The sequence below is a fragment of the Anopheles moucheti genome, chromosome 2 (genome assembly GCF_943734755.1).
Source record: "Anopheles moucheti chromosome 2, idAnoMoucSN_F20_07, whole genome shotgun sequence".
In the NCBI taxonomy this organism is placed as follows: Eukaryota; Metazoa; Arthropoda; class Insecta; order Diptera; family Culicidae; genus Anopheles; species Anopheles moucheti.
In genome coordinates this window covers 35,568,843-35,582,332 of record NC_069140.1, presented here as the reverse complement: position 1 = coordinate 35,582,332, position 13,490 = coordinate 35,568,843, and the positions used below count along the sequence as shown (strand labels likewise).

Below are 13,490 nucleotides of genomic sequence, written 5' to 3'. Positions count from 1 at the left end.
TCCATACGTGTTGGCTTTTTCTGTAAGTGCGCATCAGTAAAATTGTGTCGCGAGGGTGGGTGGTGTTGATTGAACCTTTTTCTTTTGCGCCCAAATGGAGTTGTGCGTTTCGGAGTAGTTCTTGGAAAATGCGAATCGAGAAAAGAGCAATAAATGTCGTTTAAGAAGCTACCACAAGTGTACGAATCGCGCCTGATTTGTTGGCTTCAAAACAAGCTAAAAGAGCGCTTTTCTGCTGTTGTATATACAACAATGTGTCGTTAAAAATATGACGCTACGAGAGATACTAAAAGGAAACGGAGAAAAAGAACCGCATGCATTAATCCAAGTAAGCTGCTCTGCTGTGCAGTGGCGCTAATGGCAACGGAGCGAAGCCGAACAGAAAAGAAAAAACAAATCGGAGGGAAAAAAGCGTCGCCTGCTTTCTCATCCCACCGCCCTTTTCTGGGTTTTCGTGCCTGCCTGCCTGCCTGCTTGCTTCACGCATGCAAAAGAATAAATGAAGCCGAAAGCGAAACACGGTGTCAAAGGAAAGAACGAAACCATAAAGGAAGCTAAGAGCACCAACAGACACCGGCCTCAGGAGACACGGAAGAAACGCGGAACAAAGAAATAATGCGCGGTTTTACCGGTAGACAAGGGCAGATGTTACCTTAACCGGGACCGGTTGAAGTGGACCCAGATACACACACCGGACCGATGAGAAGGTGTACTTTTTTCTAAGAACGAATGACGCCCTACGCCTATATGAACTATAAAAGCAGTGAGTTCAACACGGCGCACCATTTTCAGGAAGTGGAATTAAACCCATCCAAGTATGCGGTGGGTTCTGCAAAGGAAATGGTAAATGCCAGCATCTCAGCATCCATCAACAGTTTTCTTTCATGCAAGAACCTTTAAATGGATTTCCCGTAAGCATTCTGTCGGATTGTCAGAGTGAAAAAAGTACATTCCACCCAAACGTTGTACATTTAGGTAATACCAAAAATAACTATACTTTAAAAGCTTGTTGCTATGTATAGGAACAGACATATGTGAAGGTTGATAACATTAACTAAACTATTGTTTAACAAACATTCGTAAGGGCGCGAAAAAGTTATCAAGTTTTGTAAAGTTGGTGCTCCGGCGCGGCACCGCAAAACCGCTGGTGTGTGCGTGTTTGAGTGCGCGGGTGCGTGTTTGAACATATCTGCGGGTGTGTGAGTGGCAAAAGGTGGCATTTATGGAAGGGGAGAAATATTGGTTCTGTTTCCGCGCACTTTTTTTTCTTTTCTGTTTCGAATATATTTTTCACCACGTTTTTTATTGCCTGACGCGCACCGGTGTTACCAATTGAAAACCTTTCTCAACCTTTCAATTCATTTTACCGCAAAGTGTCCGCTTTTAAAATCTAAAAAGGTTTTCCATTTCATCGCACTTCAAGTGGAAGATTTTGTACGCCATTTCCGTCGGTCTCCAGTTGCATTGCCTTGGTTCCCCTTTAGGGTGATGAGGCGAACGCGCTCCGGTATAGTTTCGGGAACGGAACCCGGATCCGGCCGTGTATCTGCAACTCGGTACCGGTGTGTGGTCCCGTCAACCGGCCCGGGGGTGATGGTGGTGGGTACGGTCATTTTCAAGGATTATGAATGGCCTTGAAATGTAGTGTATGAGACAAGGCGGTGGCAAAGGGGTGCTCCGTTCCAGACGAGGATCACATCTTCTCAGCACGCTTGCAGGGTTTTCAATTGGCAGTAACAATGTACAGTGCTTTGCTAAGAACCGGATGCGAGATAAGCGAATTTAAAAAAATTGAAAGTATGTTTTGATTGCGATTTATAATATTTCAACTATTCCCAAAAACACGGTACATTTTATTAGTACAAAAAATACATTTGGTTCAATTTTACTCTAATTCGTTAAAATTTATATTAATCATACAATCGTACAACAAATATCAATTTAAAACATGCTTCGCAACGTGAAAATAAGTATTTGTCCCTTAATACGACACATAAACAACGTGTTCAAGGAAATACGGCGATAATAAGCTTATATTTATGAAAAGCATTACGCACTTCAATCGGAAAATGATAGTATTGCCGTAATTCGTAAAAAATGAACGTTGGATCAATGTACTTGTATGATGATTTAGTTTAAATCGTCAATCGTTAAATCAAATCATTTAACATTACAACATGTGACTCACCGTTTGTCTCATGTGAAAACCCCTGTAAAAGCAATGGAGAGAGTACCGCGTGTGCGCGTGTACTCTCCTTCTCTATCATACACACGCTCTCTCTCCCTCGCTTGCTCGTTCGCGCTCTTTCGCTCGAACTGCGAAGGAGGAGAAAACCGATCGAACCGTAGTAATGAGATGTCATCGAAAAAGACCGGCAAATGAGAAAAGAAGAAGAATGTTCTGGATTCACAGTCGCACACATACACAAAGGCGTTCGCGCGCGCACTCACACAAGCGCGGGTATGGCAAACGGTAATAGTGTGTACATATACGCATATGATCTGACAAAACGCCTTTTTCCGGCGAACGGCGAAGGATATTCAAGTGATCTATACCCCCCGAATCGTATCCCTTCTCATCATCAACATGCTGCTGTAGGTCAAAGGCGTCATGCAGCTGTCCTAGTGGCAGCTGCAATAAATATGTTGTTTTTTCTTGCTTTCTTTCGGAAGAAGAAAAGAAGGCACACAGGGTTCAATTGCAGGAAGTTAAAATTAATGGTTTTTCAGACAGCCATTACCATTCTGTTGCAATGAAATACTTCAATTTAGTAAGGATCGGAAGGAGCAAGATAGTATGAAACACCGCATGAGATTTTGAGCAAGCTTTTCGCAAATTCTTTGCACATCTGTACAAACAGAGCCTTTCGATTCATTCGAATATGCTCAGTTTGCAATGTGTTTCTTTTGGCGAAGATTACCCCTAGTATATGTAGTTTTTCGGTTAAACCATGCACTAAATTTCCCCAATACGTACGCTCCTTCTTTGGCGGAATGACGATATCAGGTGGCGACACGGTATTGCTTGTTGTACTTATCAACATTTTGTCCATCCGCTCCATATCTACCATAGAACCGGGGAACGGCGGGCATCATCACGTCGACGACCATAGCGCAAGATAGCTGATGTGTATCGCACGCGAATTGCTAAGCAAACAGAATCGATAGCCAATACGCGTTTTTTACCATTTTCGTTGAGTTTCATACCAACACAACTAATGCGTGATACGTCACCGAACGCTTGAGGTTTGTGGAGCTTGTGGTCTAATTTAATCTAATAATTTAGTATCGCATAGCGTGAGAGACATAGGGAATATGCCACTTTGCGGAATAGTATTACCGGTTAGAGGCTTACGATCGCAGGATCTTAAATACCGGGTTAATATGTAACATCATAAGATGGTGCCTATAGAACAGTTCACAGTTCCGAAACATGGCCGGTGTGGGATCAAATTCTAAGTAGGGCAAGGTCCCGTACATAGTCTCCCCTACCAAGCCCTAGCAGGGCTATAAAACGTGAGTGACTTTTATTTACAGCACTATCAAGGAATGTAAATGAAATCGTCAAAACTAGTAATAAATCATCAAAATGTTTTTGTAAAAGCTTAAACAACTTCGGAAATAAAAATTAAAAAAGCCACTGAAATATTTCACGCGTTTCCATTTTTGACAGTTACGATAGGTTTGTGTAAACATAACTTAATATAATTTTCATGCGCGACCATGATGCTTCGTTCGTTGGTAATTTTTCTACTAAATGCTGCTGATCTTAAGTTGTATTATTTCTCAAAATATATTGTCTTCATATACAAAAACGAACTTATTCCCAATAAACCACCAATTGTTCATCAAAAATGCCGGCCTGCTAAACGGAACTGTCAAACTTTGTGCGCCGGGATCCCGACATGAACAGCGTCATCTAGCGTGAACGGTCCGTTCGCGTGGAGAGAAGCCATCGAAACGGACGGCTTTTCGCTCGAACGTGTATAAATGCAACAAGAGTGAGCGAGATAGCGGGCCAACCCAAACGGCATTAGCAAGGGACAGCGCGAGAGTCATTTGTATTACACCTTCGTCTCCCCAAAAATATGCTTCTGTTTTCCTTCGTCGGTCGGTGCTTTGGTTCAAAATAGTGAAAAATTACACGCGCACAACCCTCGGAAACGGTTCGCGATGAGGCCCTGGATCGGTGTGTGACCAGTGGAAGCTGCAGAAAGTTACGAACAAATCGTGCCCGGTCTGGTACGTGCAGGAAAGTCACACACAAGACGTCCTGTGCATGCCCCGTCGGAGTCGTCGGCAGGCGGCCGTGTGAATCAACCAAACCAAGGAACGCTTGCCCTTTTTTGATGCAATATACAAACGCGAGCTTGGTAGCCGCACACAAAGGTGTTTTTGCGCTGGTGACCTCTATAGATTCCGTGGAGGAAAAGTCGAAAACCCATACACCCGCAATACTGTGACGGAAGAACAATTTAACCACCATGAAAGCAACGCACGGCGACGACGGCATCTTTGTCGGCGTGAATCTTTCTTGAAAAACTTACACCCCCCTCCCCGTGAGGTGGGGGAGGGTCACGCCGTCCTCGTTTCTGCCCACTCCCAACTCATCCCTAAACATTCGACATCGGTTGCATTTTTGTCGGATTACTTCGTTTGGAAGAGAGTAAGATGGTTTGAAAGAGGGCGGAAGGATGCGGGGTGTATGCAGTTTGTGAAAAAAAGAAAACAATAATAACATTTCATCAAACAAAAATGGCCGGAGCGCAGATCACCTGCGAGAATGATGCGAATTTCGGCATCATTCTTTCGTTTATGGAACAGTTCGGATCGTTTCTGGACGTTGGCGAGCTGAATATAGCCGAACTGAAGCTAATGCTCGAAAGCCGTGAAGCTGGTAAGTGGATGGACAATGGTTTGGCACAAACAAAAAGAAACCCCCAATCCTGTCCGTCACGCAAGTAATGCATTCGTTTCTACCTCTCGCTTTATCTCTCTACAACCTTCTCTCTCTTTCAGTTCCACAAGCGCTGGTCGATCTGCATATCAAGCTGATGCGAAAGATAAACAAAAAAGTACCGGCTGCCCGGTGGGAGCTAGCACTGGCCAAATTTGCCCACTCGTACTCGCACCAAGACGCATGGGAAATCGAACGATTTGGCTACAAAACGGCCAATCTAGCCGTGAAGCTACGGGTGCTTAAGGTATGTTCGGTGATCAAATGACCGGTGAATGTTTTGCTTAACATCACCCACCGATGGTTACATTTTTAGGCACTGCTGGAAGGACAGTTCGATTTGAATACAAAGTTTAAAACACAAATTAACACGACCGGAGCCAACGAATTGCGGCTGGATCCGTTAGGACGTGATCGGCAAGGTAACTGCTACTGGTACTTCATGGACGATAGTGCCAATCTGCAGATTTATCAATCCGATCCGGAGATGGAAACCTGGACACTGGTGGCAAGGTAAAGCGACATGTTCCATTCGCGTTTCCGTAATGGGACATATCAACATTAAAAATTCGTTCTTTATCTACACTTCTAGCAATCGGCAAGAGTTTGTTAACATGATCGAAATGTTGAAGGAAAATCGCCCTATCGAACCACTGACCGCTGTAGATGCAGCAGATGAGGAGCAAGATAGTGCGGGAAGTATGAGCGAATCGGAAGTAATGAAACTCGATACCTCAATTCCTGCGCCGTCCGACGTGCCGCCTAGTTTGATTATATCTCGCCGCACGTATAAAACTCCCGACCAACTTGACAACCCAACGCCGGCCGGGGAGGACGAGAAAGAACCAGTTAAGCAGGATATATCCACCACCGGCGAGCTAGAGGTTAAGCAATTGATACAAGATCCACTGAAGCTCGCAAATGTCGATAAAGAGAGTAAAGCAGATGACGTTTTAAACCCGTCAGACATGAAGACTGAGGTCGTCGAAAGGAGGGACACCGATGCAGTGCAGAAAGATGAACCGATGGCTGAAACAGGAAGTGACACGGGTTCGAAAGACACTGCAGAAACAGTTAAAATGGAAGTGGACGACGAAGTACCGGAGCTGATCGTTGAACCGAAACAAAAGCAAACGGACTCAGTAGCGGATGTGCCCTTGGCTAAAGGGGAGCAAAATGAATCTGGAAAGGTTTTAGAGGATAATGATAAGGAAGAAGAACCTGTAACGGGTTCAAAACAGTCCGAAGTGGCTGTGCCGGAGGCAGAAAAAACACCTGTAGCAATTTTGACGCATACGAAAGAATCTCGCTCGGAGAATGACGAACCGATGGAGGCGGAGGAGAAGCTTGCTGACAAAACGGGTACGACATTGAAGGAAGAAGCTGTTAGTGAATCAATCGAAGATCCTCCATTAGTAGTGAAAGGGGAGGGCAGTGGTGCCGACTGTAATAGTGGTATTGAGCCGATGTTCAGTGAGATCATTGAGGAACCGGTGATGTTTATCTTTGGTGTGGGTGCTGGCCGTGAAAACGATATGGGTAATACGAAGAAAATCGAAACGACTACCACGGTGGTATCGGAATCGAATGCAACCACTAATCCCAAGGAGGAGGACGCGAATGCTTGCAGTACGATAGGATCGTCTAAGACCGGTAACGGTGAAACCGAATTGCCACAAAACAGGGAAGGAAATGGTGATGACGAGGAACTAGACTTATCGCGGAAGGTAGTACCAACCAAAGAGAAGGAAATGACGATGGTCGAGCAGGATCATGGCCCGAAAGGTGAACAAGGTAGCAGTGAATCGGATAAGAAGGCAAATTCGCGTGGTGGAAAACGAATTGAAAAATCAACGGTTCCCGGAGCAGACGAACCGGTGGTAGTGTCGGACAAGCCGGCAGAAAAGCGGCGTGGTTCAAGGAAAAGCAATACGCCCAAAAAAGCTTTCGATTTGTCCGTGGCGGCAACGACACTGCAGATGATGGAAACGGATGAGGAGATTAGCAAGGATGCTAGTTTTAAGGTGGAAAACGAACGCGAGAAACCTCTGGAAAATGCTAAGGTGAGGGGAAACCCTGATAAAAATGGTGACCATACCGTTCCTTCCGCTGCGGATGCGGTACCTAAGGAGGAATTGAAAAACAAATCTGAGCCTCTGGAAAGTAAGGAAGCAGATCGAGAAGAGTCACCTCACAGCAAACAGGGATTAAAATGTGTGGTCACAAAAGATTTGGTGAAATGTGAACCAGTGAAGAAAGAAGATCAGAAGGAACCTGACGATGCAGATGAGAAGTCACATACGAAAATCGAGCAGAGCAAAAGTGAAGATGATCGTGTTGCAAATGAAAAACCTACTGTGAAGAATGAAAGCGAAGATCACCAGCCAGAAGAACTGGAAGGGGATAGTCCTCCAAAACGCAAGCGACGTCATCGGAATGGGCTGGGTAAGTACATTGGTTCCGTTTTATTGAAAATAAGACTTCTCCTCCTAACATACTTCTACTTATTGTTGTGTATTTCTAGTTGATGGGCTTGATATTTCGATGGTGCTCGATGCTGGGTCGGATGGGGGAAACAATCCACCGGTTAGGCAATCACGCCGTATCGCTATGCAGAAGATCAAGGAAGAAACCAATCGGCGCGAAATCGAGGATCAGATGCTGAAAAAGATGAAAGCGGATGCGGTTAAAAAGAAGAAGGATTTGGGTATGAAGATATCGGACGATGATTATCGAGCCGAACGTACCTCGCCGGAACATTCTTCCGATAGTAGCTCGGACGGTGGTGTCGGTGCGGATGGGCGCAGAAGGAAGAAAAAGAAAAAGAAGAAAAAGGGAAGTCTTCATCAGCAGGCACAGCAGCTCCAAAATCTAGCAAAGAAGCAATCGACCTGGAACAGTGCATCACCATCGGAAAGCAGCTCGGAAACGGAGGCGGAAGATTATTTTGCCGAACCGTATCACTCGGAGGAAGATGTGCGTCGTAGCAACGTGTTAAAGTCGGATCACGAGTTTTCACCCGAATCGGACTTGGAGACGGAAGCGCCGGCACAGCCATTGAAACGCGCACGCACTGCCCGAAAAGCAAGGCGTACGCGTGGCGAACAGGAGGAAGAAGAGGAGGAGGAAGAAGAAGAAGACGATGGGAGTGAGGATCATGCGTGCCAGGAGTGCAAAAAGACGGATCAGCCCGAATGGATACTGTTGTGCGATTCGTGTGATAAGGGTTATCACTGTGCGTGTCTGAAACCGGTACTGTTCACCATACCCGAGGGTGACTGGTTCTGTCCGGTGTGTTTACACCGGCAGCTGATCGAGCGGTTACAGTCGAAGCTGGAGCTGTACGATGCGCTGCGGACAAAGCTGGAAGCGGAAGCTAAGCGACGCGAGGAGGAGGAACAAACGGCTCGGGAAGCTGAGCTGGCCGAACAGGCGCTGGCAAACGAGCGGGAGGAGCAACTGCGAGCACAGCGACGAGCCCGGCAGCAGCAACGTTTGCTGGATCGTGCCGATGCGGAAGGTCGTCGATCACGATCGGGATCGGAGGAGGAATCTTCCCGAGATCGTCGACGGCGAAGGCATCGTAACAGGCGTGCACCGAGAAAACGATCACAGTCTCGATCGGGCAACAGTAGCTCGGATGGGTTGGACGGGAGTGGAAGTAGCGACCGGAGTGGAAGTGGTAGCGAAAGCAAAAGCAGCACTGATTCGGACGATATTCCGATCTATAAGCTGCGACGTCGCGCTTCGGCAAGGGTGAGCTACAAGTTTAACGAGTACGATAACCTGATCGACTCGGCCATCCGACGTGAGATGCGCGGCAGCGAAATGATGGAGGAGGAGGAGGAGGATGATGAAGACGACGGACACGGATATTCCAAGGGCAAGGACATTAGCACCATCATAGAGGCAACGACAAGGGAAGAACAAGCACGAAAAAAGGCGCTTCAACAGGATAATGAAGGCGATGGTGGAGAGGAGGATGGCCGTTTGAATGGAGACCGTGAGCAGCAGCACGAGAGTGAAGCAATAGCACGAGGGACAAATAGTGGAGAGGAAGAAGAAGGAGAAGGTGCAGTAGTGCGGCAGGAGCGTAAACCTGCGCCTGCTACCAATAACCGATCAGTCTCCGCAGTTTCAAAGAAACCCAAGAAAAAGAAGAAAAAGCTCTGCAAGATCGAACTCAGTTCCGAGGAGGACGACGAAGACGATTCGGACGAGGATTTCCGTGGAGAAGCAAGCGGATCGGAGGACGATGAGGAAGAGGATGAAGATGAGGATGAGGAGGACGATAATTCCATGTCTGGGGATAGCGAAAGCTCGTTGGAAACGGGTCGTGGTCGCAACAACCGAATGCGGAAGCCTAGTAGTCGTGCGGCGGCCAGCAAACGCCGCCGAATAGTGGAAAACTCGGACGATTCGGATGAGTTGGAGGAAGAAATGCGACGTGCAAAGGCGAAAAAGTCACGCAAAAATCGGGTTCTCGACGATAGCGATGAGGAGCTGGATCTGGATGACGACGATGATGAGGACAGTGAGGATTACGATAGTGATGATCTGTGCAGTGACACGGAGACGGAAAGTAGTCGCAGCAGCAAAAGTAGCGGCAGCAGTAGCAGCAGCGCTCCCAGCACAGAGGGCGACTGGCGGCGGAAGAAAAAGTCCAAGGGAGCGAAATCGAAACCGAAGGTGTCGGCCGGTGGTGGAAAACATCTGGACCGGCCAAAGAAGACCGAAGCGCGCCCGAAACCATCGATTGAATCAAGTGACGAGAGCGAGAGTGATCGAGACGAAGGTGGTAAGGGTGGTAAAACGATGCCCGGTCGAAAGAAGCAAAGTAAAAAGACATCCTCCAGATCGAGTCCCGATTCGGGACGGGCGGGAGAAAAGAAGACGGATCGCAAGACGCGGGGCAAAAAAATACATTACATCGTCGATGAGGACTTTGAGAGCTCGGACGATGGTATACGGCCGGGTGTGCAGCGACCCGACACACCGCCAGAGGAAAGGGAAAAATTTATCCGTCGTCAGGAAGAAATCAAGCGGATGTTGGCAGAGAATAATGCCGCGAAAGCGAAGGAGCTGGCCACGTCCAAGATCGACCAGCTGGTGGGCCGTTCTGGTTCGAAGGAAGCTTCGAAGGATTCGCTCTCAGATGTGCCAATGCAGGTGATTGAGAGTGCACGGATATTGGACATTGACTTCCTGAAAAGCACCAGCGGTAATACGGCGCGCATCTCGACCGTTGACTCGGTGGTTGATTTTGACGATGAGTTGCCGGAAGATTTCGATCCGGACGACGAAATGGATGATGAAGCGCTGGCCAAGATCATGGAAGAGGAAGATTTCGCCCACCATCAGCTGAAACCGACGGCTGGGGCTACGACGTCACCGGCAGAATTGCTTCCCCCTGTACCACCACCTCCTTCCAAAGGACGACATAAGTCGCTCGATCCGGAAGAGTTCCTACTTCAGCAGCAGCAAAAAGGTGGTCGTCCTATTGAACCGCCAACCGTGGCGCGAAAGGACCAACTGCCTCCGCCGTTGCCTTTACCGGTAAATTTGGCTTCCTCCTCAGCAACGCCCCCCCATCCCTATCCAGCGTTGCAGAGCCCTATCAAGGCCTTACTCAAACCGACGGGTATACCAACTTCCACCATAATGTCACCGATCGTTTCTGGCGCCGGCGGTGGTAGCACGATACTAGCAAATGCGCTACAAACTGGTCCGACGTTGCCTCCACCTCCGTTACTGAAAGAATCACATCCTACCGGTCGACCGGAGGTACTTATGCGTGGAGGACCACCACATTCACTTCCACCCGGTGGTCACCATCAGCTGCCCGTTGGACCACACCATAAACCGGAACTGTCGCATCTGATGATGGGGCTGGGCGGTAGTGTTCCGCTATCGTTGGCAAAGGGTATTCCGTTACCACCACACCATTCCGGGCATCGCTTGCCACCGGGTGGATTATCGATGCCTCCGAATATGCTGGGACATGTGCCTCACCCATCGCACGGTTTGCGCACGAAACCCGTACCTGGGTCTGGTGTGGTAAGCAATAATGCTGGCATTGCAGCTGCTGTTGTGTCAGCCGCTAGCATCGGTGCTGGTGTAGCCGGACCACCGGGTATGGCGCATACTCCACCTCCAGCATCACCGACGACAGCCGGCCCAATTCCAAGAATGCCTATCGGTGCGACCCCGTCTCCAACAACACCAAGTTCCGAGCGACGTCCAGGTCGACGAAAGAAGATTACGCCCCTCCGGGAGGATCTGAAGCGTAAGGGAGCAGCACCACCAGATCAACCATCTGTTCCTACCGCGGCCCATCAGGAGCAGCATCAGAGGCCACCGCCCCAACATCCATCACTGCATCACGGTCACGTGGCGGCACGATTACCACCACCGCCGACGATGCCTTCTTCGTCGACAGCGGGTCCACCGATAGGAATGCGACCATCACTACCGCCGGTCACCACCAGCCATAATTCATGTAAGTCGTATTAAAATTACTTTGTTTTGCGCATAACTAATTGTAATTGTCTTTGTTTGCGACCATTTTCAGTTCAACAAAGCGCATCGGCCATTGCTGCTGCTGCTGCGGCCGCTGCGGCAGCACAGGAGTTAGCAATTAAAGTACATTCCCGAACAACCGCTGACGCTGGCGGTGGCAGTGCTGGTGCTGGAATGCACGTCAACGAACCACCTTTGTCGGTTCCTTCGTCCGTAGCACACCTGTCGTATTTGTAAGAATTTCCTATTCTTTTCTCTTTTAGTGTTGGGCGAATCTTATCGAGATATCAGTAGTCTGAATGAATCATGAAATCGATGAATGAAGTTTGAATCTTTAGAGAATCGATTCATGATTCATTTGATTCGTTACTAATGATCCATAAGAATGATTTCTCTTAAAAGATGCATTAATTAATAGACACAACATTAATTGTGTTGAAGTGATTGTACCTATACTAATACTGATTTCATGATATTGCTTCCAGCAGATCGGAAAACCCGCTGTTTGCACATCGTCTCGGTCCCTTGCCTAGCAGTATTCTTTCTTCCGGCAGCAGCAGCCTGCAGCGAATTGCGGCCATCAGTGGTGCAGCACCGCCGACGGTGTTTGGCGATCCGGCAGCATACAATGGCGGTTGGAAACCACCACCATCGGCGAGTAGTAAGCCGAAAACAACCGCTGGTCCAACGCCAGCGTCTGGTATGATGGTGGGTCCACCTCCTGTTGGATCGCTGGAACATTACCATGGTTTGTAAACACGGACATACAGATACTCCGACTCGTAGCACTTCAGCACTCTGCCTGAACGAGCACTAATCCCAACTCTTATCCACAGAATATAATCCAGGAAATCATCACTACAACCCGTACTACAATGTGTTGGATCGGGCAGGTCATCTGAGGCCGCCTCCAACGATCGGTGAGCTTCATCGCACCAGTGCCCTGTCTCCTACCACATTTACCACACTGCAGCCGCTCGAGTTTCCGCACGTACTGAAACCGGCCAGCGAAAACCCACATCACCAGCCGCATCATCCGCATCACCATCACAGCAGCGCAACCCCTTCACCAGCCGCATCGTCGGCTGGTGGTGACGATGGTCCGAGCGTTGAGCGGTCACATGGTGCTGGTCCACCACCACCGGCCCATGCAGCTTCATCGTCCTCTTCAGTGCCGGTGGAAAATCATCCATCGTCGGCCTCATCTCCAGCATCTCCTACGGGTGATTCCACGGGAGCGTCTGGGGCCGGAACGGTGGCACCTTCGTTGGTGCCGCCCACCGGAAACACTAGTACGCCTGCCTCCTCGTCTAGCACGAGTACCAGCGTTTTCGGCGAATTAGTAAGCTATTTCAGTTCTCAGCAAGATGATTTAGATTCGTAATCTATTTAATGACAAAAAGTCACATTTGTGTGAAATGTAATTTTTAATTAATCCACGCAATCAAACAATACCTCCAGCCAATCCCCATCTCTCACTATGCTCTCCCTACCCGATCCTTTTCCTGCGAACAAAATGCTTAACTTATAGGTGCACTCCCGTACACCGTCAGAAAAGAACGGCCACTTTAAATACCCGAACCCGTCAGGCACGCGTGCCACCCTTTTACTTACGTTCCATTATACGTAGCGTTCCGTTTTAATCGGTTGGCCGATGTTTATAATACGGTGCGGTGTGGGGGAGATTGCTAGATGCAGATATATTTGTTTATAATAAGAAAAATAAAGATATACTCACAGACGCTCGAAAAAGGACGTGTCCACATTTAGCGTGGGCGCGCATTTTTTTGTCAAGCGAATGCTATTGAATTAGTGGAAACAAGGTCTCGCTGTTTATTGTGTCATTTTATTGTAGGATAAAGAACGCCGGTTTTGCTATCCTGTAGACGAATTCGTTAATTTTGAGTTTCAGAAATTCAAATCCTGGTTGGCTATGCCTTGTAGTATAGTACTCCTTGCCTTTCTGTTGACCACCATGGCCAGGGTGCTATTTTCTTTCATTAATTTTTCCGGT

The 13,490-nt window shown here is 48.1% G+C and overlaps 1 protein-coding gene across 2 annotated transcripts; it reads left to right on the top strand.

Annotated features, from left to right (window-relative positions):
- Positions 1-4,375: 4,375 nt before the first annotated feature.
- On the top strand, positions 4,376-13,295 carry LOC128310901 (remodeling and spacing factor 1). Of its 2 annotated transcripts, XM_053047650.1 has the most exons (8): positions 4,376-4,897; positions 5,020-5,204; positions 5,274-5,470; positions 5,550-7,402; positions 7,482-11,456; positions 11,529-11,709; positions 11,962-12,224; positions 12,313-13,295. In XM_053047650.1, the coding sequence occupies exons 1-8, from the start codon at positions 4,756-4,758 to the stop codon at positions 12,858-12,860; spliced, it is 7,344 nt and encodes a 2,447-aa protein (XP_052903610.1). In that variant the 5' UTR covers positions 4,376-4,755; the 3' UTR covers positions 12,861-13,295. The 2 variants fall into 2 exon arrangements, with proteins under 2 accessions (XP_052903610.1, XP_052903611.1); XM_053047651.1 differs by lacking the exons at positions 4,376-4,897; positions 5,020-5,204; positions 5,274-5,470 and having other exon boundaries at positions 5,576-7,402; positions 11,965-12,224.
- The last annotated feature ends 195 nt before the right edge of the window (positions 13,296-13,490 follow it).